This window comes from Gossypium raimondii, chromosome 7 (assembly GCF_025698545.1).
Source record: "Gossypium raimondii isolate GPD5lz chromosome 7, ASM2569854v1, whole genome shotgun sequence".
NCBI classification, from domain to species: domain Eukaryota; kingdom Viridiplantae; phylum Streptophyta; class Magnoliopsida; order Malvales; family Malvaceae; genus Gossypium; species Gossypium raimondii.
Window position 1 is genome coordinate 35,586,620 of NC_068571.1, and position 26,489 is coordinate 35,613,108.

Genomic DNA, 26,489 nt, shown 5'->3' on the forward strand with positions numbered 1-26,489 from the left:
TTTTTGGTTTCTTTTCCTTCTGCCGAGTGTTGGTTAGATTTCTGGGGATTTAAACCCAGATCTGGGTTCTATTCAAAAGGAGGCTGAAAAGAAGGTTTTTTTTTTTTAGCCACCGAGAACGGCAGAGCTGTCACCGGCAACTGGTGGCTGTCACGGCAGAGGCTCGCCAGAGCCAGAGTGGGCCAAAGAAGGCCTGGAGAGAAAAAAATAAGCTCTTAGATTTTGTTTTATTTTTTTAGGCAGAAATGATTTGTTTTGAAGGTTGGTTGGCTTAAATAGGTGGTACAAAACGGCACCATTGTGGGCCGATTTTCAGACGTCAAAATGATGTCGTTTAGGCTCAAACCCAAAACCCGACCTGAAAGTGGCTAAGATCCACTTGTTTTCGCGACCAATGGGTTATTTGCAGTCTCGACCCTTCCGCCTTTTATTTATTTTTCAATCTAGTCCAATCTATTTTTATATATTTCCAAATTTTACCATATAATTTCATTTCTGTTTTATTTTGGTCCACCTGAGAAACAATGCGCATAAGGACAAGGGATATTTTCCTATTCGGTCCCTGTCCTTTTTAGCGCGTTGCACAGTAATCCTTATTAATCTATTTATTTATTTTATTACAAACTGCACCCTTAATTTCATTTACATTTTGATTTAGTCCCTTATTTTCAATCTTTTATAAACAATTTTCCTTTATATTTATTTATTCCCTTATTCTTTTATACTTAAAATTTGTATTGTCTTTTTTTATGTGCACATTTTGTCGCCCCATTATTATTATTATAATTAATGTTATTATTTATTGTGTTTTGATTATTTATATTAGAATTAGAATATTATTTTATTTATCTATCTGTTTATTATCTCTTACCCTTTTTATATGTTAAAAAATATGATGTTTATATTTTCTTTATTTGTGCACTTGTTTTTTTGTACTATTCTTATTATTATTATCATTGATATTATTATTATTTATTTTCCTATTATTATTTAATTAGTATAAAATTAGCAGTTATAATGTGATTATTGCCATTTTTATTTGGTGTTTTATTATTATAGTTATATCATCATCGTTTATTAGTACGATATTCTTATTTTTGTATATCATTGGCGCTATCATTTTATTTTATTATAACCATGTCATGAATCGTGTTTAAACATACTTAAGCATTTTTATACTATGCCCGAATAAGCTAAACACATGCTTCTTTAAATGTTATGTTCGTCTTTGCATGATGCAAAAAAGGAAATTTTTTAAATCAAGGTAATGTTCGTTATTTTGGAATTAGAAAAGTCGTGTTCCTAACTTACGGAATATGACTTTTTTTCTAAAACTGAGATAGTCGAATGTCTACTTTAAAATAAATAAAAAACGAGATTTAAGTAACGATCAATTGGCGTTTTTTCTCGTACTCGAAGATTTAAGGCATTGTGTCCTAACTTACGGGACAAGATCCTTTCTTCTCGATTAACTCAAAATAAACTCGTTTCGCAAAAATTACTTTAGTTAGGTAATGCCTTAATACAAAAAGGGATTGCGTTTTAAACCTTTTTTCGGATTTTCTATTCTCGACACTAAGACATTAGGTACCAATTTTGGGCGTAACGAATGTGCTAATCCTTTCTCCTGCATAACTGACTCCCGAACCCATTTTCTGGATTTTGTAGATTGAAAAACATTGTTTTAGTAAAATCAAACATGTTATTAAAACGATCAAATTACGAGGTGATCCGATCACACCTCATAAAAGTGATTGGTGGCGACTCCATCTTCATTTAAAAAAAAAAATCGATTTCAAAATGGTTTCGACACTCATCATCAAGTTGACTCGAGCAATAATAATTCTGTATCAAAAAAGCAATTAAGAAATGTATCAATGATAAGATCCACAATAAGAAATTCATGATACAAGAATCTCAAAGAAGAGTAAACTATGCAACTAGATTCTAGGATATATGATGAATTTTACAAGCATTGCACGGGCAAAATATTCTTTGACAAGATAACTCCCAAAAGAAGAAACACCATGAACTTTTTTTTTTTTAAGTTGAAGGTAATAATGAATTATACTTCAAAAATATATATAGTAAAAGAACTTGGTGTTCCTTAACCTCTGGGAAATCAAAATAATTTGAATGTTTTATCAAAATCGGTATTTTTCATTAAAACCCCATTTTATGAAAAAAGTACCAATAATAACGATACTTCCAGGAATGTGACACCAAGTTATGATTATAAATCCATACTAGCCTCTAAAAGAATACACAGAACTCAAATAATTGTATGGATTATTTCATAATAATTTTTAATTATACAAATAAAATATATAAATTAGAATAATATGCTTGTTGTTGTTAGTATTATAAATGCAACGTAACCCTAAACAATTCCCTTGCAACGATATCAGCATATCACAAACAATTATACCAAACAAATATTGAGATTTCGAAGTCAAGTTGTGAATTTGCAAACCATATCGAAGACCACATGATCCGAGCTCGAAGAACACTGTCGAAGGCATCAAGAGAGGCTACACACCCATAGAAATTATCTCTTCACAAACCTCACACGCCTCATTAGGCATTCCATTTTGGTTGTACCCCAAGATCAAGCAAGCCCATGTAACCGGGTTCCTCTCATGCATTTTGTCGAACACTTTTCGTGCAGATATTGATCACCAGTTTGTTGGAGTAGATCTTTGCATAGGAAGAGAAAAAGTAGGGGGTGATAGAGCAGGTCTATTGCATCTGGCCTTAGGCTTTGAGCGAAAAACTTGTTGGATGGGCAAAGATTAGGGAGAGCCAGCGGTACTACACCCATTGTCCCCTCTGAAGAATCGATTTTCCAGAATATTTACAAGAGCCGGTCACCTCATCGTAAGTTGGCAAATCAACGGTGATCTGATCTGAGAGTTTTATTTTTATATAATCTATTCAAGTTCACCGCACCATTGCTGTTGCATGGTATCAACGAATGTGAAAAAGAATGAGAGCGGGTTGTGTCGAGGAAGCTCGATTCACCCATTCTAGGACAGAGAGCCGAATGGGTAGATGGACTCAAGATGAGTAGAGATGGAGACGGGACGGGGTGAATTTTTACTCGATCTGACCCCGACCAGAAACTTGCTTAATCCGTCTTGATTCAGAGAAAAAAATTCCGCCTTCAATTCAATCACAGTTACCACCAAAGGTTCATTACCCACCTCATCTAGTACCGTGACCAAATCGCAGTTCTTAAAATTTACCTTCTAGTTCTCAGTTTGCCTAGACCTTTTGATTGTTGCGCTCATTGACATGACGCTGTGTGAAGAAGATTTCATTTTAGAACCGGGTGCCATCCAATCAGTAACCCCTGTTATCATGCGAATTATTCCTCTAGCTAGCTTTTTCCTTTCTGCCTTATCATCTTTATCTCGTGAGGTACCCCACAGCTTTAATTTTTGCCTTATAAAGTGGTTCAAATGACCACGTTGAACTGCTTCCTTCATTGCATCTCTCAAGCATACAAAATCATCTATTTTGTGCTCTACCTCCCCGTGAAATTTGCACCAGTGAGAACATTGGCCTCATTGGAAGAAGAGGCTCTAGAATACCTTCCTTTTCTACCTAGTGCAAGATTTATGCTGTAGAAGAGTTTAGCGGAGTGTAGTTTTCAAACTTGTTATGAAGGGGCTCTAGTTTGCTGGTCTTGGTTACCGTCAAAATGCAATTATCTTCTGGGCTCGTTTGGCAAATGCCTTTCTACTCTGCGCTGCCGAGACAAGAAAGGAGAAAACAACCCCTTTGTTTACGTCGAGTGCAAGGGTTCGCCTATTTTAGTCTTTATCTCCTTGCTAACCCCTTCAGTTGTCGTCGAAACTTTTGTTTGTGAGAGAAAATAGGTTTTGTGAGCTTGTTCAACATCCTCTGGTTTTGCAAACCTGTTCGTCTTATCGTACACATGCTAAGTGACTTTGGCTTTTCGTTGGTAAGATATATTTGAGGTAGTTGTGTCACAAGCCTGTAATGTAAGCTTGTGCATCCCAATTGCCTGTCAGACATCGACACTCCACCGTTGTTGTGCTGAATCACCAAGGCCCTGATAGATTCTTTCTTTTCTTGCTTGACCCCTAGCAAGCTAGTTTTGGTCTTCCCTACATCTTTGCTAGCTAGGAAGTGTCTTGCAAAAAGGTCTTTTAGCTCTCTAAAATTGTAAATGGATCTTGTAGGAAGTGAGGAGTACCAACTCTTAGCATGACTTTTTAAGTTGATTGGGAAGACCACTTCAATGCATCCGAGACACCTAGAATCTCCATATAATCATTATATTGCTCAACATGTTCTTTCGGGTCTTCGTTACCATAATACATTTCTTCCAATAAATTAAAGTTGTTGGAAAAGAAGATAGAGAATATCTTAAACATCCCATACCTGATCTGATCGTTGGTCCAGGTTACGAGATGTCACATTCGTCGTTGGAACAATGATGATTGATTACAACACCATTTAAGCATTTATACATGTTGATAAGTATATTACACATTCACAGTATGTTTTACAATTATTTTCGGGTTTTATACAAGCTTACAAAAGCTCTTTTGATAACTCGAGGTCGAATATGAACTAAAATGTAAAAATTCCAAACTATCGGATTGACATTGCAACTTCGGGAGTTCCAGGTCACGACATAACTCACTAACTTGCTCTCGTCGCGACGTTGAGAGCTTGACGTCACAACGCCACTCTCTGTTTCCAAAAAATCATAAAATACCAATTCACATACAACCAGTACAATTGACCATTGTTTATTTCCACCATTTAAAAAAAATACATGCTTTTAATTGACTCAAATAAGTCCATTTCATCAACATTTTCATTCAAAATCACCTAACTAATGGTTCAACTTAAAACCAAGTCAAGATATGCTCTATTGCAAATTTTTGACCATTTAACCATTTTCAAATACTTATGCTAAACTCATATATGCATTTAACAAGTTCTAAACATTAAACTCAAACTACATTGTCAATTCAAAATTTAAAAAGATCATTTTAATACAAAACCGACTCCAAACCCTAGGTACATGTCATATATCCAAACATAAAGAAACTATACAAACATGGTTGAGTCGAGGGCTGCTGATTGGAATTTGAATTACTTCTCAAAACTTTGAGATTCACTTATAAACAAACCGTATGTTGAGTGATAAATTCGATAGTACATTCATAATTCAAGTCATAAAAATAAAAGCATTAACATAATACAAATGAAATCAAGCATAATTCAAGTTTCAACCTTTCCATGACATGTATATACATATATACCAATCATACTATATTACATTCACCAACTCAATATAAATATGCCATGCTAAACTTTCAACTATCAAAATATAAGTTCATTTCCATTACAATTTTTACCATTTGACCATATTAGTATTTCATAATTCCTTACTTAACTTTGTCATCCCAGATTGTCCGACAATGATGACTTTTACCAACTGATACATGCACGGATAGGGTGAAATTTATTAAATTTCATTCACCGAAGGTGCCAATTTTCAAGTTTGGAAAATCAGTTGACTTACGACGAGTTTTTGGAAGGGATCCATGCATTTTCGGGTTAAGATGTCTTCATAAAGTTTGAAACCTATCTTTTATTTTCAAAAGGCACTTTGAATCACTTGATTTTGAGTTGATTAAGCGAACAAAATTTCTGAACGAGATTATTACAAAAATTAAGAGTTTCGAGCTTTTAATTCGAGTTTAAATAATATTGGGTTTGATTTTTAGACTTCATTTTTTATTACATATGAGACCAATATTTTATTTATTCGGTATTATCATTTTATTACTTTTGAATTTTGGATATTTTTAGGTATTTTAAGTTATTTAGGAGTTTTATGTTTCTTAGTCAAACAAGAGAGTCTAGTTTAAAACTAATTCTTATTTAGATTAATTAATTAGAGTTTTAGTATAGTTGAGAGTTTTATTTGAATGCACTTAGCTAACTTATATAAAGGCTTCTTTATTGTTCATGAAGGATACAATTGTTTTCATTAATAAAGTTTTCAACTCTAGGAGTTAGTTTATTTGCACAAGATTTCTTTCTTCTGATTTATAGAAGTAGTTTTCTTCTCAATTTTCTTTCATTATTCATGTATCACAAATTGCTTGTTCTACCATCACGGGTGGTTCGACAACGATGGTTTTCACTATATACACATTTTACATATATGTACCTATGGTACCATTTCATAATATTTTTTCAATTTAATATCATTTATCGAGTTCATACTTTATAACCCCTAATAACCAAACTCGGAATCAACAATCAAGTATACGAGACCCATCCAATACACCATGTAACCAACCAACACACCACTAGCTCGTAGGAGCATAACCATCCAACACACCAATGGCTCAATAGAGCATAGATCGAAGGCATCAATCATATCCCTCTAACACACCAATATCCAACCAACACACCAAGGCATGAAAGTGCAAGGCACGTAGGCATAAATCTACATCAAATCTCTATAAATCTCCTCATAAACTACAAACCCTAATTGGCATGCCAACTATACTTGAATCTGCCCAAACAGTTAACAGGGTATCAATAATCTAATTACATTTTATAACCAATTCACATATCAATTCATATTCAATATAATAATTTCATTCCAATTTCCATCAACAATTCATATATGTCCAATTTCACATAACATAGTTCATACTATATTCAGTTTAGTCAAATTTCTCAACATTCAATATCATTCCATACAAATTATTTCATACGAAAATATAAGCTTACCTTGATAGATAATCACGCAATCAACATACATATGTATACATATAATGAACTCGAATGATAAAAGTACAAACTAAATTCTCTAATTACTCGTTAACAACTCTCGCTTTTCCTTTCTCTTGTAATGGCCCTACGTTGTCTTTAGCTACGTTCGATAATTCAATAATAGAAAAAATATCAGTTTACATCCAACTAACATTCAAATACAACGCCAAACATATTTTGTATTTTATTCAATTTAGTTTATATACTCGGGATATGCATATTTTTCGATATCTAACATCGGATCAAAATCTGATTTCACATTCTTTCATTAGGGACCTTATACTTTCTATTCATAGCATAGTTTCATGACATATTTTCATTTATTCAATTTAGTCCATAATGTTACAAAGCTACCTACCAAGTTTAATTCAATTTCTAATTTAGTCCTTTTTATAATCTAAGCTTATCAACTATCAAATTCAAGCCTAATTCATTAATTTTCTATAATGACAACTTGTTAAAACTTAGCAATTGAAAAAATTGATGCATGGGCTAACTAAATCAAGCTCTCATGATCATAAATCTATAAAAATCAAAGGAAACTAACCTAATGACTTACTTGAAATTATGGTCGAATGCAAGCTTTACCAATGATGATTTTATTTATTTAATTTATGGAAAATGGTGAAGAAATATGATAAGAATGACTTCATCTTTCTTTCCACTAAACTTAATATATATACCTCAATTAACTTTAATTAACTTTGATTAATTAGTTAATTAAGACATTAATTATACATTTTAATCATCATATTAAAAATAAGGGGATACACTATTGTCATGCACTATTTATAAAAAAATGGTTAAGTAACCATTTAGTCCCCTTAGATAATTGCTATCTAGGTCCTCAAACATTTTCTTAATTAAAACTCAATAGCGATTGGACTTTTACAATTTAGTCCTTGAATTTTAATTAACTATTTTCTCAGTTAAATTACTTAACCGGTCCTTATTATATTTTCATATTAACTCCGTAAATATTCCCATTTCATATTTAAAAACTTGATTTACAAAAATGAGGTTCCGAAATTACATTTTCTGACACCACTGAAAATCAGGTTGTTCACTATCTCAAGTGTCAATGGGTTGTTGGAATTTAGCTCCTAAGTCACCCCTGTTGGTTGAGTTGTTTCCATATCATTGGAAGCCTTTCTTAACTTCTCTACCTTGTTCTCTAAGTCATTTCTTTCCCTATCCACCTACTGTGGAATGTACTATTTGCCCCTATATTGGTGAGCTAGTCTTGTCTCTACTTGCTCCTAGATGGACATTATCGATATATCATCCTTTTCCTAGTCTTATCCTTGCCTGCAAGGTACTAGTTGGGCTACTGTTAGTTCCTCTATACGCTATCTATGGAAGAGCTTCTGTTGGTGGTCTTGCTCAGAAAAGTGTTGTAGAAATTCTTGCTACCTTTGGAACTATTCTTGTACGTTGTAAAGCAATTATTAGAGTTATAGCTCTCCTTGGGGATCGATATTTAGATTCTGGTAATCATAGACCGACAAAGAATAACTAGGATATTCATTGTGGTATCATGGAGAGTAATTGTATTGAGGATTGTACAATTGTTATGGTGTTTAATAAATTTTTTCAGAGTTGGATTTGGTAATTTTGGAAAGTTTGGTTGTTTTAGAAGTTTGGGAAATATTGGGAATTACAAAAATTAGGGTCGTTGGGATACCTTTTAGGATAAGTTGTTGGTTTTGATTCTAAAGGTCAGGAGTGATTCCACACCTACTATGCCAATCTTTGATATAATATTTGAGTTTAAGGGTTTGATGTAAATAAAAATGGGTACAAACACCTCAAGTCCAATGTCGACCATTGTTAGGGGTTTGGTCAATTGCTTGGTAAGTAACTCTTCGAAGACTTCCCGTGAATGAATTGACTTCCCCCTAAAAATAAAAGGTGCCTATTAAGACTTCTACCCATCAAACAGTAAAGGTAAATGTTCCTCATGGTGATTAATTTCTCCAAGTCCATTGAACAACCCAGTCCCAGCTTATCAAATTTTTTGATTGTGTATTCCTCAGCCAATGGAGGCCTTGCATCACAAGTGCCACTCACAAGCAAATTCCACCTTATAAGGAATGAAAATTCCCTCACGAATCGAAGAAGGATGAGAATATACTTTTCCTTGTCAAGATAAAGGTTACTAGTGTAGTTGTTCAAAATGTGTTCAATAGTAACACCCTCTAGCTTTACAGCTTGGTGAAGTAAAGCAATCCTTGCAAACTGCGGTCTTCCATCTAAATTGTAAGGACTAACTTGAATAAGTTATGGAAGGCTACCAAATGTGTAGGCAAGCGATAAAGACGAAAATCTAAGAAGAAGGCTACCGGGTTCCACCAAGATAACTATAACACCCTTTACTCGAGTTAAACCAATAACCCGAGCAATAAGTGTCACATTTAGTCACTGAGTTACTAAATTAACCAAGTCACTAAGCTAATATAATATTAAAAAAAATTTCAAGTATTTCCACTAGTACTCGCATACAAATACCATATTTAAACTAAGTACATGTCATTCTAAAATCCAAAATTTATATACCAAAACTTGTCCTTGGAGCTTATGGAGTGATGTGATCCAAATTGGCATTGCAATCCTTAATTCATCTCTACCTTTGTCTTTTACCTACGCGTTTTAAAGCAAACACGTTAACCTATGTGAATACTTTAGTAAGTACTAAATTGAATTCAATCTTACCTTATTTAAATAATTTAATTAACTTCAATAATTTTTATTCACACAATTTCTTTTACTGATATACTTAAACTTTTAATTCATTTCCAAAACATAAAATCATTTAAATTAACTTTATAACCTATGCTTTTTTACTTTAAATAAAAAATTTAATTTGTTAGGGTTTATATCACACGGCCACAGTATGGAGACACGACCGTGTGACTCTACCTACACGGTTTCTGCCCTTGCACACAGTTGAACAACACGACATGTTCTATAGCTTCACACGACCTCAACCTATCACACAGTCGTGTGACCCCTATTTTGTATTTTTTCCTTCTTTTTCTAAAATGTTTCAAATGAGTCCCTGCTTCCTTTTAAATTGTTTTAAATTTTTTTTGTGTTCGTTTTAACCTCAATAATATATTAATATAATATTTTTTATTATAATTTTGATTACCACTGATCGTTTTGAGAAATTTTACATTGATATAGCATGATTCTATTCTGTTATGCGTGGTAGCATCCCGTAACCCTAATCCGACAATGGAGACGGGTGAGGGGTGTTACAAAATCGATGGATATGATGGATAGATGGATAACTATCCAATTGAATCCTGTGAGATATAAGCCCCAAAAAATTCAATTAATGGCTCTAATCAACCTCCAATAAATAATTCCTAGGCAAATTGAAGGATGAAGAATGAATTCTCACAACTCCTTGAAGAAAATCGAGAAGAAAATTACTTCTAAAAATCACAAGAAAGAAATCTTGCAAAAAGAAACTAACTTCCAGAGTTAAAAACTTTATTAATGAAAACAATTGTGTCCCTAATGGATAATGAAGAGATCTTTATATAGGTTAGCTAAGTACATCTAAATAAAACTTTCGACTATACTAAAACTCTAATTAATCTAAATAAGTAGTTTTAAATTAAACTTTCTTGTTTGACTAAGAAACATAAAACTCCTAAATAACTTAAAGTTGTAATGGCCCAAATTTGAGGTTATCGGAACAGTGGTTTCGGGACCACAAATCCGATGAGAAAAATTTTATTTTTCTTATATTTTTATGGTCTACAATTTCACAAAATAATTTCGTGAAAATTTCGTTCGAAAATTTCGACGTTTGGGCACTCAAGTTAGTCAAAAGGACTAAATTGTAAAAAGTGCAAAAGTTGAGTTCTACATGTTAGAGGTGTCCAATTGTTATGAAACTTTAAATTGGAGGTCCTTATATGGTAATTATACCATTGGTAACTTGGTAGACAAAATGGACATGAGATAAGTGAAATAGAAAATTTTTAAGTTAGGGGCAATTTGGTAATCTAGTAATTAAAATGAATTAAAAGGGAAAAGATGGCAAAATCATCATCTTCTTCATTAGGACGAAATCAGCAAGGGGAAGCCATAGTTAGGGTTTTCAAGCTTCCAAGCTCCATAGTAAGTGATCCCAAGCCCGCTTTTAATGTTCTTTACGTTTTGAGATCCGGTAGCTTAATTTAGCTTATTCTAGCAATAATTTAACCTAGGGTTTATATTTGGAAAAATACCCATAGGTGAAAAGTGTTTATTTTGATGTTTTATGATAGAATATGAAGCTAGAAATTATGTTAAACAATTTTGCTAAGCGATTTTAAGTGAAAAGCAGTAAAACGACATAATCGGTAAAAATACCTAATGTTCATAAGTACATGTTAGAGTGGGAATTTGATGTTGCCATAGAAGGGAAAAATGTTCAGAATGTTATAAAACATAAGAATAAGAGATGAAGTTTAATTTCCGAGCCTTGGGGCAAAAATGTAATTATGTAAAAGTTTAGGGGCAAAATTGTAATTTTGAAAAAGTTAGAGTCGAGGTCTGTTTTGATGAATGTGATTATTAAATAAGTTAAATTTACTATTTTAGATCAAGAAGAACGAAACTCGAGGTTAGACAAAGGGAAGAATAAAGTTGAAGACTAAGTTGGTGAATTTGGCTATAATTGGTACCGAGGTAAGTTTACGGTAAATAAATGCAATATTTCAATATTTATTATTAATGCTGTTAATTTCCAGCAATTATGAATTTATTTTATGAATTTATTTGATGATGATCCAAGCATGAAATGATAGAGAATTAAAATTTAAAAGTCCAGTTGATACATAAGGATGGTAATGGATACGAATGTCATGACATTTGGGTAAAGAGATCCCATGTAAGACCATGTCAGGACATGGCATTGGCATCCTTAAGATCATGAGAGGTCCCATGTAAGACCATGTCGGGACATGGCGTATAACCAGAGATGAGAGGTCCCATGTAAGACCATGTCAGGTCATGGCATTGGCAAGAGATGAGAGGTCCCTATAAGACCATGTCAGGACATGGCATGGGCACTAACATGAGAACATCCCATGTAAGACCATGTCCAGGACATGGCTTTGGCATGTTATTATCAAAAGAGACCCAGTATCCTTATTATTCCAATGTAGCTCAACGGGCTTGTAAACGAATCATGTTCATGAAAGTTCGGTTTAAAGCATAAATGGCAAGCTCGGTAAGTTGTAAGACTTAAGAACTTATTATACTATCAATTGATGTTCAACGATGCAGCAAGAGTTGAGTAAGTTATGCACACAAGTATTCTAAGTAAACAAGTAAGAGAACTAGTATGAGATTAACTAAAGAGTAAACTAGAGATATAGTCACTTGAGTTTAATTATTTGTGTGTAATGTTGTTATTTATTTGCTAGTAAACTTACTAAGCTTTATGCTTACTTCTTTTATTTCTCTTTCTCTTATAGTATTGCAAAGCTACTTCAAGGATCCTAAAGAAGTCGGAGATCGTCCACACTATCAACCACAACTGCTCGGTATTTTATGTCAAAACACGTTTGAGTTATGGCATGTATAGGGATTTAGTTATTTAATGTTTTTAATGTTTTTTACGTTTTTGGAGTCCCGGTAGCTTAATTTAGCTTATTCTAGTAATAATTTAACCTAGGGTTTATATTTGGAAAAATACCCATAGGTGAAAAGTGTTTATTTTGATGTTTTATGATAGAATATGAAGCTATAAATTATGTTAAACAACTTTTGTTAGCCGATTTTAAGCAAAAACGAGTAAAACGACATAATCGGTAAAAATACCTAATGTTCATAAGTACATGTTAGAGTGGGAATTTGAAGTTGGCATAGAAGAGAAAAATTTTCATCATGTCATAAAACATAAGAATAAGGGATGAAGTTTAATTTCCGAGCCTTGGGTCAAAAATGTAATTATGTAAAGTTTAGGGCAAAATTGTAATTTTGAAAAGTTAGAGTCAAGGGCTGTTTTGTTGAATGTGAGTATTAAATAAGTTAAATTTGCTATTTTAGATCAAGAAGAACGAAACTCGAGGTTAGACAAAGGGAAGAATAAAGTTGAAGACTAAGTTGTTGAATTGGACTATATTTGATACCGAGGTAAGTTTACGGTAAATAAATGCAATATTTCAATATTTATTATCAATGCTGTTATTTTCCAGCAACTATGAATTTATTTTATGAATTTATTTGATGATGATCTAAGCATGAAATGATAGAGAATTAAAATTAAAAGTCCCGTTGATACATAAGGATGGTATTGGATACGAATGTCATGACATTTGGGTAAAGAGGTCCCATGTAAGACCATGTCCGGGACATGGCATTGGCACCAAGATGAGAGGTCCCATGTAAGACCATGTCGGGACATGGCATTGGCACCAAGATGAGAGGTCCCATGTAAGACCATGTCCGGGACATGGCGTTGCACGAGATGAGAGGTCCCAGTAAGACCATGTCCGGGACATGGCATGGGCACCAACATGAGAACATCCCATGTAAGACCATGTCAGGACATGGCTTTGGCATGTTATTATCAGAAGAGACCAGTATCCTTATTATTCCAATGTAGCTCAACGGGCTTGTAAACGAATTATGTTCATGAAAGTTCGGTTTAAAGCATAAATGGCAAGCTCGGTAAGTTATAAGAGTTAAGAACTTATTATACTATCAATTGATGTTCAACGATGCAGCAAGAGTTGAGTAAGTTATGTACACAAGTATTCTAAGTAAACAAGCAAGAGAACTAGTATGAGATTAACTAAAGAGTAAACTAGAGATATAGACATTTGAGTTTAATTATTTAAGTTAAATATTGTTATTTATTTGCTAGTAAACTTACTAAGCTTTATGCTTACTTCTTTTATTTCTCTTTCTCTTATAGTATTGCAAAGCTACTTCAAGGATCCTAAAGAAGTCGGAGATCGTCCACACTATCAACCACAAGCGCCGGTATTTTATATCGAATCACGTTTGAGTTATGGCATGTATAGGGATTTAGTTATTTTGTATGTTTGTGATTATGATTTTGCTAAAGAATGGTGTGTAAGTATTTGATGATGTATGGTTATTAAAATGGTTAAGTATGAAGGTATTTGTTGTTATAAGAGTCTAGGTGATAAATTATGTATGGAAATCATGAAAGGATGAAATTTTGCAAAGAAACAGAATTCAGGCAGCAACAGTGACGTGACTTTGAAAAATCACCCAAGATAGTATAAAATGAATTAGAGGGTGAATGATATATGGAATTAAATCTTGTTGAGTCTATTTTCATGGAAAAATAACAGTGTAGCAAAAGGAAATTTATATTTTAAGATATGTGAATTTTAGTAAGATAGGGTCAGAACTGTTTTTGGAGTCCCCTGTTCTGAGTTTAGAAAATAATTACAAATTGTACAAAAATGGTTATGAGTTGAAATTTACATGCTTAGATTCCTTAATGAGTCTATTTTCTGTAGGAACAAGTGGGAATAGCATATGAAAATCCTATAACGAGAAAAGTTATTTTTAGTAACAAGAGGTCAGAATAGTCGAATGGTGAAACAGGGGAGACTTTAACTAATAAACTGTACTAATTGGATGAACAAAAAATTTTAAAAATTTTATGGTAGGAAGATATATGAGTCTAGTTTCAAGGAAATTTTACGGAGTTAAATTTTGAGTTCCGTAGCTCAAGTTATAATTAATTTAGTGACTGCTGCACAATTGGACAGCTTTGCTGTAAATAGTGAAAATAATTTGCAAAAGTAAATTTTTTATGCTCCGAATTAGTAAGATAAGTTAAGTAATGCCTCGTGCTCGACTCCGGAAACGGTCTCGGGTAAGGGGTGTTACAAAAGTACTTAAAAAATATCCAAAATTAAAAGTAAATAAATAATAAAACCTAATAAATACAATATTGGGGGCATATATAATAAAAATTACGCCTAAAAAATTGAACCCAATATGATTTAAACTCGAATTAAAAGCCCGAAATTCATAATTTCTGTAATAATGCCGTCCAAAAATTCTGCTCGCGTAGTCTTCATTAAATTGAGTGGTTCAAAGTAAGTTCCGAAGCTAAAAGATAGATTTTCAAACGCTATGAAACATCTCAACCCAAAAATGTCTAGATCCCATCTGAAAACTCATTGAAAGTCAAATGATTTTCCAAACTTGAAAATTGACATATTCGGTGAATAAAATTTTAATAAATTTCACCTCATCCGTTCAAGTATCACATGTTTTTCTATTTTCAAAATAAACATCTTAAATTAATTTTAATTAATTAATTAATTTCTTAATTAAATAATTTTCTCAACCCAATTTTAATTTCATTAAAATCATGACAACGTTATCAGTAAAAGAATTTATGAGAAAATATATTTAATATTTCTACATTTAACGGATTCATTATGACCTATTGATTTAATTCTATTTTCAAACTTCAATTATTTAATTAATTAAATTATAATTTGAAAAATCATAAATTAATTTTTAGGTCATTTCCATTTAGAGAGAACCACATTCATTTTCTAATGTTACCCATTTCTCTAACTTTATCATTTCTATTCATTTTTATTAATTTGATTCAACATGCAATTTATTTCCAAATTCAATAAGCTACCAAAGGGACCAATTGGACATATGTGATTAGGCCTCAAATGATTTATAATTAAGTTTCAGCTTTTCTCCTATTAATTATAAACTCATTTAGTCGCAAAGTCATTCCAATATAGTATCGCAACTGAGCCTCCCTAATGACATACCATTACGAAAGCAACTCGATCAGTACTCGTCCAATGACCTTGTCATAAGTGTGTTACCCTCATAGGATGTCATTAATCTCGTCCAATGACCTTGCCATTAATCTCTCATAAGTGTGTTACCCTCATGGTAACCATTACATTTTCCTTCATGAATAGTCAATTACTACCAAATAGTAATCAAGTCATTCATCACAAAGTCGATTGACCCATGACCACGTTTACTTTTCATCTATCATGTAATGTCAATAAGAGGATATCATTTACCCATGTCTCGGGCTAATAATTCCACTATTGTGAATGATGCTACATACTGTAGAAGTTGTATACCCAATGCACCAAATTTTGGTTCCTTATATATTTGAACTCAGGCTTTTACTTACATCAAAGTATACAAGTCACACATACATAGTTCGTCATCTACTCAAGATTAGTTCGTCATCTACTCCAGATTAAGGTGTGCCACACTATGAACATCATAATTGAATAAATCCATAAACAGATTTAGGATCCATTCTCCTTGGGTCCAGTCCATGTAATGTCAGTCCAGTCAATCATATTTATGTTGGATCTGGTGCCCTAAGTGTAATATTTTTGTCTAAGTACACTAGTATTTTTTTTAACAGATTGGTTAATAAACTTATTCATGAATTACATTAATACTTTGTATAATTGTCCTTATATGGATTTTGCACGCAAAGAAAAATAGAAGCAAATGTTGCTCACTGGTTGTCTAATGATTAACTAATACTAAGCAGTATTACATGGTCGGGTCATAATACAGAAAGATAGGTTATATTAATAGACAAACCTAAACATGTCCTTAGTTTAATCGGAGATGAGCAAAACTGTTTAAAAGACTAACATGTCGTCTACAAGTCCAATTTGGGAGATGTTTTGTGTAACACCCCTTACCCGAGACCGTTGCCGGAGTCGAGCACAAGGCATTACTTAACTTATCTTACTAATTCGGAGCATAAAAATTTACTTTTGCAAATTATTTTCACTATTTACAGCAAAGCTGTCCAATTGTGCAGTGGTCACTAAATTAATTATAACTTGAGCTACGGAACTCAAAATTTAACTCCGTAAATTTTCCTTGAAACTAGACTCATATATCTTCCTACCATAAAATTTTTAGAATTTTTGGTTCAGCCAATTAATACAGTTTATTAGTTAAAGTCTCCCCTGTTTCACCATTCGACTATTCTGACCTCTTGTTACTAAAAATAACTTTTCTCGTTATAGGATTTTCATATGCTATTCCCACTTGTTCCTACAGAAAATAGACTCATTAAGGAATCTAAGCATGTAAATTTCAACTCATAACCATTTTTTTACAATTTGTAATTATTTTCTAAACTCAGAACAGGGGACTCCAAAAACAGTTCTGACCCTATCTTACTAAAATTCACATATCTTAAAATATAAATTTTCTTTTGCTACACTGTTATTTTTCCATGAAAATAGACTCAACAAGCTTTAATTCCATATATCATTCATCCTCTAATTCATTTTATACCATCCTAGGTGATTTTTCAAAGTCACGTCACAGTGCTGTCTGAATTCTGTTTCTTTGCAAAATTTTACCCTTTTATGATTTCCATTCATAGTTTATCACCTAAACTTTTATAACAACAAACACTTCCATACTTAACCATTTTAATAACCATACATCATCAAATACTTACACACCATTCTTTAGCAAAATCATAATCACAAACATACAAAATAACTAAATCCCTATACATGCCATAACTCAAACGTGATTCGATATAAAATACCGAGCAGTTGTGGTTGATAGTGTGGACGATCTCCGACTTCTTTAGGATCCTTGAAGTAGCTTTGCAATACTATAAGAGAAAGAGAAATAAAAGAAGTAAGCATAAAGCTTAGTAAGTTTACTAGCAAATAAATAACAATATTTAACTTAAATAATTAAACTCAAATGTCTATATCTCTAGTTTACTCTTTAGTTAATCTCATACTAGTTCTCTTGCTTGTTTACTTAGAATACTTGTGTACATAACTTACTCAACTCTTGCTGCATCGTTGAACATCAATTGATAGTATAATAAGTTCTTAAGTCTTACAACTTACCGAGCTTGCCATTTATGCTTTAAACCGAACTTTCATGAACATGATTCGTTTACAAGCCCGTTGAGCTACATTGGAATAATAAGGATACTCGGTCTCTTTTGATAATAACATGCCAAAGCCATGTCCTGCACATGGTCTTACATGGATGTTCTCATGTTAGTGCCCATGCCATGTCCTGACATGGTCTTATAGGGACCTCTCATCTCGTGCCAATGCCATGACCCGGACATGGTCTTACATGGGACCTCTCATCTGGTATAACGCCATGTCCCGACATGGTCTTACATGGGACCTCTCATGATCTTAAGGATGCCAATGCCATGTCCGGACATGGTCTTACATGGGATCTCTTTACCCAAATGTCATGACATTCGTATCCGATTACCATCCTTATGTATCAACGGGACTTTTAAATTTTAATTCTCTATCATTTCATGCTTGGATCATCATCAAATAAATTCATAAAATAAATTCATAATTGCTGGAAATTAACAGCATTAATAATAAATATTGAAATATTGCATTTATTTACCGTAAACTTACCTCGGTACCAATTATAGCCAAATTCACCAACTTAGTCTTCAACTTTATTCTTCCCTTTGTCTAACCTCGAGTTTCAGTACTTCTTGATCTAAAATAGTAAATTTAACTTATTTAATAATCACATTCATCAAAACAGCCCTCGACTCTAACTTTTCAAAATTACAATTTTGCCCCTAAACGTTTACATAATTACATTTTGCCCCAAGGCTCGGAAATTAAACTTCATCTCTTATTCTTATGTTTTATAACATTCTGAACATTTTTCCTTCTATGGCAACATCAAATTCCCACTCTAACATGTACTTATGAACATTAGGTATTTTTACCGATTATGTCGTTTTACTCGTTTTCACTTAAAATCGCTTAGCAAAATTGTTTAACATAATTTCTAGCTTCATATTCTATCATAAAACATCAAAATAAACACTTTTCACCTATGGGTATTTTTCCAAATATAAACCCTAGGTTAAATTATTGCTAGAATAAGCTAAATTAAGCTAGGGATCTCAAAACGTAAAGAACATTAAAAGCGGGCTTGGGATCACTTACTATGGAGCTTGGAAGCTTGAAAACCCTAACTATGGCTTCCCCTTGCTGATTTCGTCCTAATGAAGAAGATGAGCATAATTTGCCATCTTTTCCCTTTTAATTCATTTTAATTACTAGATTACCAAATTGCCCTAACTTAAAAATTTTCTATTTCACTTATCTCATGTCCATTTTTGTCTACCAAGTTACCAATGGTATAATTACCATATAAGGACCTCCAATTTAAAGTTTCATAACAATTGGACACCTCTAACATGTAGAACTCAACTTTTGCACTTTTTACAATTTAGTCCTTTTGACTAAATTGAGTGCCCAAACGTCGAAATTTTCGAACGAAATTTTCACGAAATCATTTTGTGAAATTGTAGACCATAAAAATATAAGAAAAATAAAATTTTTCTCATCGGATTTGTGGTCCCGAAACCACTGTTCCGATAACCTCAAATTTGGGCCATTACATTTTGTCTTAGGCATCAGAGTGGATGACTCCCAGAAGATAGAGACATAGATGTGACTAACTGGACTAACAGTGCATCGGATTAGACCCAAGAAGAATAGATCATGAATACTTTTATGGATTTATTCACTTGTGACATTCATAGTGTGACATACCTAAATCTTGAGTGGATGATAAACAATGTATGTGTGACTCGTACACTTTGATGTAACTAAAAGCCTGAGTTCAAATAGATAAGGAACCGAAAGCTGGTGCGTTGGGTATACAACTTCTACAGTATGTAGCGTCATTCACAATAGTGGAATTATTAACTCGATACATGGGTAAATGATATCCTCTTATTGACGTTACATGATAGATGAAAAGTAAATGTGGTCATGGGTCATTCGTCTTTGTGATGAATGACTTAATTACTATTTGGTAGTAATTGACTATTCATGAAGGAAAATATAATGGTTACCATGAGATAAAATAAAATCATATTGGGAGAGCAGATTTCTCCCAAAGAGATTAAGGATATCCTATGAGGGTAACACATTTATGAAAAGGTCATTGGATGAGTACTAATCGAGTTGCTTTTGTAATGGTATGTCATTAGGGAGGCTCAGTCATGATACTATAATGGAATGACTTTGTGACTAAATGAGTTTACAATTAATAAGCAAAAAGTTGAAACTTAATTATAAATCATTTGAGTCCTAATCACATATGTCCAATTGGTCCCTCTACTAGCTCGTTGAAACCAAAATGAATTGCATGTTGAATCAAATAAGCAGAAATGATGAAATGGAGAAATAGGAAATATTTGGAAATGATTTAGGTTTTCTCCAAAATGAAAATACAAATGAAGAAATTAAATCATTTGGAAATGAATGTGGTTTTCTCCAAAATGAAAATGAAAATTGAACATTGAAAATGACTGAAAAATGAATTTATATTTTTGAATTAAATGAAGTTTGAAAATGGAAATAAATCATTTGGTCATAATGAACTGTTGAATGCGAAATATTAAATATATTTTCTCATAAATTCTTTTATGGTAAAGTCATCATGATTTTAACAAAATTAAAATTGAGTTGATAAAATAAAATATATTAAAGTTTATTTTTTGGGAAATAGAAAAACAAATATTGGGTTGGATCAAATTATAAAATATTAGGTTAAAAGTTAAGAAAGTATTTGTAATTGGACTTGATATGGAAGAGGCCCAAAGGCCACTTATATAACAAGGGGGATGGCAAACCATAGCATCATTAACTAGGGTTGTCGCCCCCTACATCCTAGTTGAACTAGGATTTCATTTTTCTAGTTGAAATAAACTTCTACAATTCAACAAGGGTTCTACCTTCTCTCCCTATAAATAGATGGTACCGATAGAGCTATTGTTATAACTTTCAGATATCGTTATTCTGCCCGAAAATAAAGAGACTTTTATTCTCTAAGAATTAAATATATTTTTCGGAATAATGATTCTGTTGGTTTCTATTTGGGAAGAGAATTTTTATTTTCACCCCAAAGAAAAGAAAACTATTTCTAGTTCTATGTTTGATTCAAATCATTCGAGCCTACACTCAAAGCAATCCATGGTACAAGAATAAAGAAGAAGATTGTTTGGTTGAAAGCTAAGAACAACAATGATCCGTCTATCTGAATTTCGGTCTAGGATTTATTGCTAAAAATATCACAAACCAGGTCGGTTTTCAAATTTTTTATTTTTCGCTGTGCAAGAAAACTATTTTCGAACCATATTTTTTTCCAACAATTTATGTCTCTATCTTCTTGGAGTCATCAACTCCAATGCCTAAGACAAGACATCTTCCTAATTGGACTTGATAGATGACATATTAGTTTTTCATTCGATTTGCTTATTTCTGATTAGACTAAGAACATGTTTAGGTTCGTCTACTAATATAAGTTGTCTTTCCATATTGCAATTTGACCACGTAATAGTGCTTAGTATTAGTTAAACATTTGACGATCAGAGAGCTAATATTTGCTTCTATTTTGCTTTACATGCAAAATTCACGTGAGTACAATATACAAAGGATATTAATGTAATTCATTAATAATCTTATTAACCAATCTATTCGAAAAAAGTAAAAGTTTACATAGACAAAATTACTACACTTAGAGCACCGGATCCAACAGAACCATCTTTGGCTCCGAGAATATTCTTCTTCTTCTTCCTTTCTTAGTTGCTCCTTGTCCCTCTAAGCACCTTCTTGGGCACACTCCCAGGGTTGAGCCAACTCATTTTGAGTTTGCAACTCCTTATATTATTAGATAATAGATTGAGAATCGTCTTCCATTCTTGATTCTTGCCAATATCGTTCATTTTGATGATTTGCTAAGGTGGTGAAAGGAAGTGGAAAAACATGATCATCATTCCATCATTAAAATTGTAAAAATGAGGGATGGTAAACTTTTACAACATCATTCTGATCTCAATTTTCGAATCCACCTTGGTGTTGATAATGTATGGTTTGGTCTTCTTGGTCTCAATGATAATAGCTTTTAGAGAATAAAGGCAGCTTTTTGTTTGGTTCTTATAAACGATGTTGATTGCTATAACAATTAAGTTACACTAGGTGCATGCTGAGGTAGACAATGGTGGTGGTTCATATTGTAAGTGGTGCAAAGAGCCACTAGGAATAATGGTTTAAAGGTTGTATTTGAGCATATTGAAAGTCATATCGTTTATCTCATTTTTCTCATGTTTTGTCCCTTGATCTTTGGAAAAAGGATATTTATAGGGGAGGTCAAATAGGCTTGTGTTTCAACAATCAAGCAATCTACTCCATAAATGTAAAGGGCAGAGCAGTGAGTTGTTAGATAGGAGCATTGTTGGAGTCAATGTAAAGACTAAACAAAACGACGTAAAGCCTAGGAAAATGATGGATTGACGAGTGCTAGTAAAAGCTTTTCTCCATATATTTCCTTTGGGAATTGCATGAGCTCACCTTATGTGATGTAGTGATGCGAGGTAAGGCTAAATTCCTAGAGAACGCAAGTCTCACCATATTCTCTCTTTAAGAGTGATACGACAAAGGTGTAATTGTAAATCTTATAATAAAGTGGATGGATATCCATGCAACTTCCAAAATTTCCAAAAAAAAATTGTAAAGTAGATAACAGCTTTTAAAGCAGATAAGTTACGCACGATTAAACTCTGATCCTGATGCCAACATAGAGATTTTTAACCTCTTACTCCTTGGGTTATTGACAAATGTCTTGATGTTTGAAGTCCTACAAACTTATAAAATTCAAATAAAGAAAAACTATCCTGTCATTTCTATGTCTTATATTTCTCCTTCCTGTCTTATATTTTCTTACTATAGTTGCCCAAAATTTCACAATATTTTATTTACTTTTCAAAGCTACACAACTTTTAGAAGCGAATGTCATGTCTCATTTGGACCTTTTCATTTATGTTTTGTCGAGTGCAAACATTTATATCTCTGCATTTTTTGTCGCCTGCATTTTAAATTTGAGTCCTTCATGTTTTAAATGATGTAATTATTAGCCATTTACTTCAAAGTCATGAAAAAAGAGGTTGTCTCCTTCAGTAATAATAGCGCTGGTATGTGAATTATGGACAGAAATATATTTTGCTAAACTAAGAAATTATTCAAGAAAATAATCATGACTATGATATGATGATTGATGAACCGACCACTGAAATTGCTTGTTTACTGATGAATGCTTTGGACCTTCTTAACTTCAAGTGGAATACTCCCTCCCACCGGAAATTCTAGCCTGAGCTTTTTTCTGAAGTCGAATGAGTTGCATTACGTATTTGCTACTGTTGGTAAAGTTGTTACATTTGAAAATAATGACTATTAAGAGTGGTAGACATTGGCAGCAAGTAGCAAGGAGGAGAACATGGGCATGAAATGGTAGGTTGAATATCAACATCTAAAAGCGTTTTGTTTCAGTGAAGGTAAGATAAATTGGGGCATGAGTTTTGAGGAAAATGAGAGACTGTGGTTCATGCTCTGGTGTCCACTGTCCTGTTTCTCATGCTTCGCGTTGCTGTCGGTTAAAGCATGTGGAGGGGTCCAAATCAGACGGAGATGTGCATGTGTTTCGCCACATGCTGCTGGGCCTCTCCTATCCTCCTTTCCTTTTACCGTAAATTGAATAGATTAAGAACAAGTTTAACCTTGTTTTTTAGAAGCACTTTTAGCTTAAAAAACATTTTTGAGAAAAAATTAAAATTTTTGTTTTTGCTGTTGGCAAAAATAAAAATACTTTTACAAAATATTTTTTGTCTCAAAAGTATTTTATTTAATAATATTTTATTTCAAAAATGTTTTTTGTCCCAAAATACTTTTAAAAAGAATGCTAAACTGGCGCAGCTAATTTTAACTAAAGTTTTAATGTCAAATGTCTTGAGAATGGAAATTTTTAGTGTTGGGAGATGTTTTCTTTTCCTACTTCCATTCTAACATAATTATTGAATATTAAAACTTTTAAAGAAAATTAGAATGATAGAAAATATATATATTCCATACGTATGCGTGGAAGGAAATTTTAAAATTTTAACAAAAATTCTTTTGTTTATTAAATGAGAGGAGTAAATGAAATTTTAAAAATTTGAATAATTTCAATTACTATAGAATCTCTCTCGTTCTAATTTAGAATGATTAACTTTATGCATCATAATGAAAAATGACGACTTCTTATTTTATTTCTATTTTTCACTCTCTTTGATGATTGCAGACCCATAGAGATAAGATCCAATCTCATATTAACAAATATACAAGTGTTTAAGTCGACTTACCATAAAATATGAGAAAATATTTGAACTCAATCGATCATGTAAAACATTATTTAGGCTTACATAGTTCGAATTGATTTATACACTATTTAAGCTATTGATTTTGTTAATGTCACTAATCAATCAAATATTAATTTTGTTGAAAAATTATTAAAAAAATCACTCTGTTTAAAACTCAAAATAAATCCATAAATGATGACTAAGGGTTTTGAACCTAAGGCACCACCATTAGTTTCAGAATCAAGTAGGATTACCAATTGGACCAATTGAACTACATATTGGTCGAGGTATGATCTAAAGAGAGGGCAAAAAACCCTATTGACCTACGAACTTGTTAAACTAGGCTAAAAAACAAATGGCTGAACATGATTTTATATTTTTTAATAATTTATTTGATTTGAACTAGCCAATCCGAGAATTGATAGTTAGAATGGTTTGACCATCGACCCAATTCCAGAAACATTGACCAACATCCTAAAACCTCGACTTCATCATTTCAATTAAAACCTCATTTAATTTTAATATATATTTTACATAATATTTTGCCACATACATGAGAGGTGTACTATAACTTAGTATATATAATATAATTAAGGTATAATATAATTTTTTACTCTAAATATAATAATTCAATCTATTTTAATTCTTGAACTTGACAATTAAATTCATACAGTGAATTAACCATTGTGCAGGATCATAACCTCAAACTTTGTATTATTATTATTAAACCAATTTTTTTATTTGGAGGGTGGAAACTGTGTGATCCATATGAAATGAATTTAGTGGAAAAAGGCAAGTAACAAGTAGCAAGCAAGCATGGTACCATCCTATAAATACCCTCACCTTCCCTACTTTTCTAATCATCAATCTCTCTTCTTCTTCTTCTTTTAACCGTTTTTTTCTTTCCCCATTTTCATAGCTTTCATCATCTTCAAATGGCTAAATCACTTGTCATTGTTATGTTATGTTTTCTCTTAGTACTTGCTTTACTTGGAGAAATCCAGGTATGCTACTATTACTCGCCTCTTTTTTCATTTTAATCCTCTTACTATATGAGAAATTGGCACACAATCTGTTTGACATATATAAATTAAACTTATTATAATTTCATAATTTAGTCTTAAATCACTTCACTTTTGTTTTAATAATAATATCTGTATATGGTATAATAATTTTCTTATTAGTACTAACAAAAGTAAACACCCATAAATTTTATGCAATAGACAAATATTTGCCAAAATTGTACTTCCATTTTAAGCTATGGTTTGATTTTTTGGCATCTCTATTTTTGCTTAGGCATCAAGCCCTTCTCAAAAACAAAGACAAGGCAACCATGGAAATGGAATGGTACTGAAAACTTATCAAACCTCAAACTTTGTTTTGTCTTTAACCTTTTGTATTAATTGGTTTTGCAATGTAAAATGCAGTATGGTGCCACCCAAGGGAGCCTTCGTCCTCAAGGTGAGTTAAAAACAGTTCTAATTATCTAATTTGGTATAAGTTTCAAAAGAGTTGCAAATGTTATCGAATATCATTAAATTTCTCCGCCACTAAAATCCAAACAAGATAGATAATTTCCAACAACGGATCCTTCTTACATACTTGCACATGGTTTTGGACCCTTTCTCACCCGTACACAATAATATATCTTCGTCTATACAACAACGCAGAGTGTGGTCCAAGATGCACACAGAGATGCTCAGCTACAGCATACAAGAAACCATGCATGTTCTTCTGCCAAAAGTGTTGTGCCAAGTGCTTGTGTGTGCCTCCAGGCACTTACGGCAACAAACAATCTTGCCCTTGCTACAACAATTGGAAGACCAAGAGAGGAGGCCCCAAATGCCCTTAGATTCCTAACTATATCTATGTTTTTCTCTAGTTAAAGTGCTGAATTATCCAATTATAGGCCATTGATCTTCTTCTTTTTTCCCTAAATGATGGTAAATTGTACTAGTATTTCCTTTTAAAGGAAGTATGTGCTTTGCATTTAAATTTGGGTATTTGGGTAAGGTATCTAAATGATGGGAAGTGTTATGGTTACTTTTTGTAACTCAACTAATATGAAAATGAATTAGTAAACTAGATTTCTCTATTCATTTTTCAGTGATATCATTTCATTTTATGAGAAATTTGGGTTATTTTATGGGTTTGTGTTTGATATATGTTTATTGTATAAATATGTGTAATTACAGGCAATTTATTAAAAATTTTAATTTTTTTAAATTGGGTAATTTACACAGACAGTTATTTTAGTTACCAATGTTTTTCTATTTTACCACTCCACTATAATTTCTTTTTATTCAATCATTAATGTCTCTTGAAATTTGATTGTTTTTTTAGCATTTTGTTCTTAATTACTTTAAAAAGCATTGAAATAAATTTTTAGCATTAAATATTCAGTAATTTCACTAATGATTTAATCGTCTAAACAAAAGTA

The 26,489-nt window shown here is 32.4% G+C and overlaps 1 protein-coding gene and 1 long non-coding RNA gene across 2 annotated transcripts; one reads left to right on the top strand and one right to left on the bottom strand.

Annotated features, from left to right (window-relative positions):
• Positions 1-17,270: 17,270 nt before the first annotated feature.
• Positions 17,271-18,338, bottom strand: LOC128042307 (uncharacterized). The gene is made up of 2 exons (XR_008197488.1): positions 18,264-18,338; positions 17,271-17,473 (listed from the first exon to the last, which is right to left on the bottom strand). It is a non-coding gene; the product is annotated as an uncharacterized LOC128042307 (long non-coding RNA).
• Positions 18,339-24,888: 6,550 nt separating this feature from the next.
• On the top strand, positions 24,889-26,148 carry LOC105794056 (protein GAST1). The gene is made up of 4 exons (XM_012623045.2): positions 24,889-25,053; positions 25,346-25,396; positions 25,477-25,510; positions 25,720-26,148. The coding sequence occupies exons 1-4, from the start codon at positions 24,985-24,987 to the stop codon at positions 25,899-25,901; spliced, it is 336 nt and encodes a 111-aa protein (XP_012478499.1). The 5' UTR covers positions 24,889-24,984; the 3' UTR covers positions 25,902-26,148.
• The last annotated feature ends 341 nt before the right edge of the window (positions 26,149-26,489 follow it).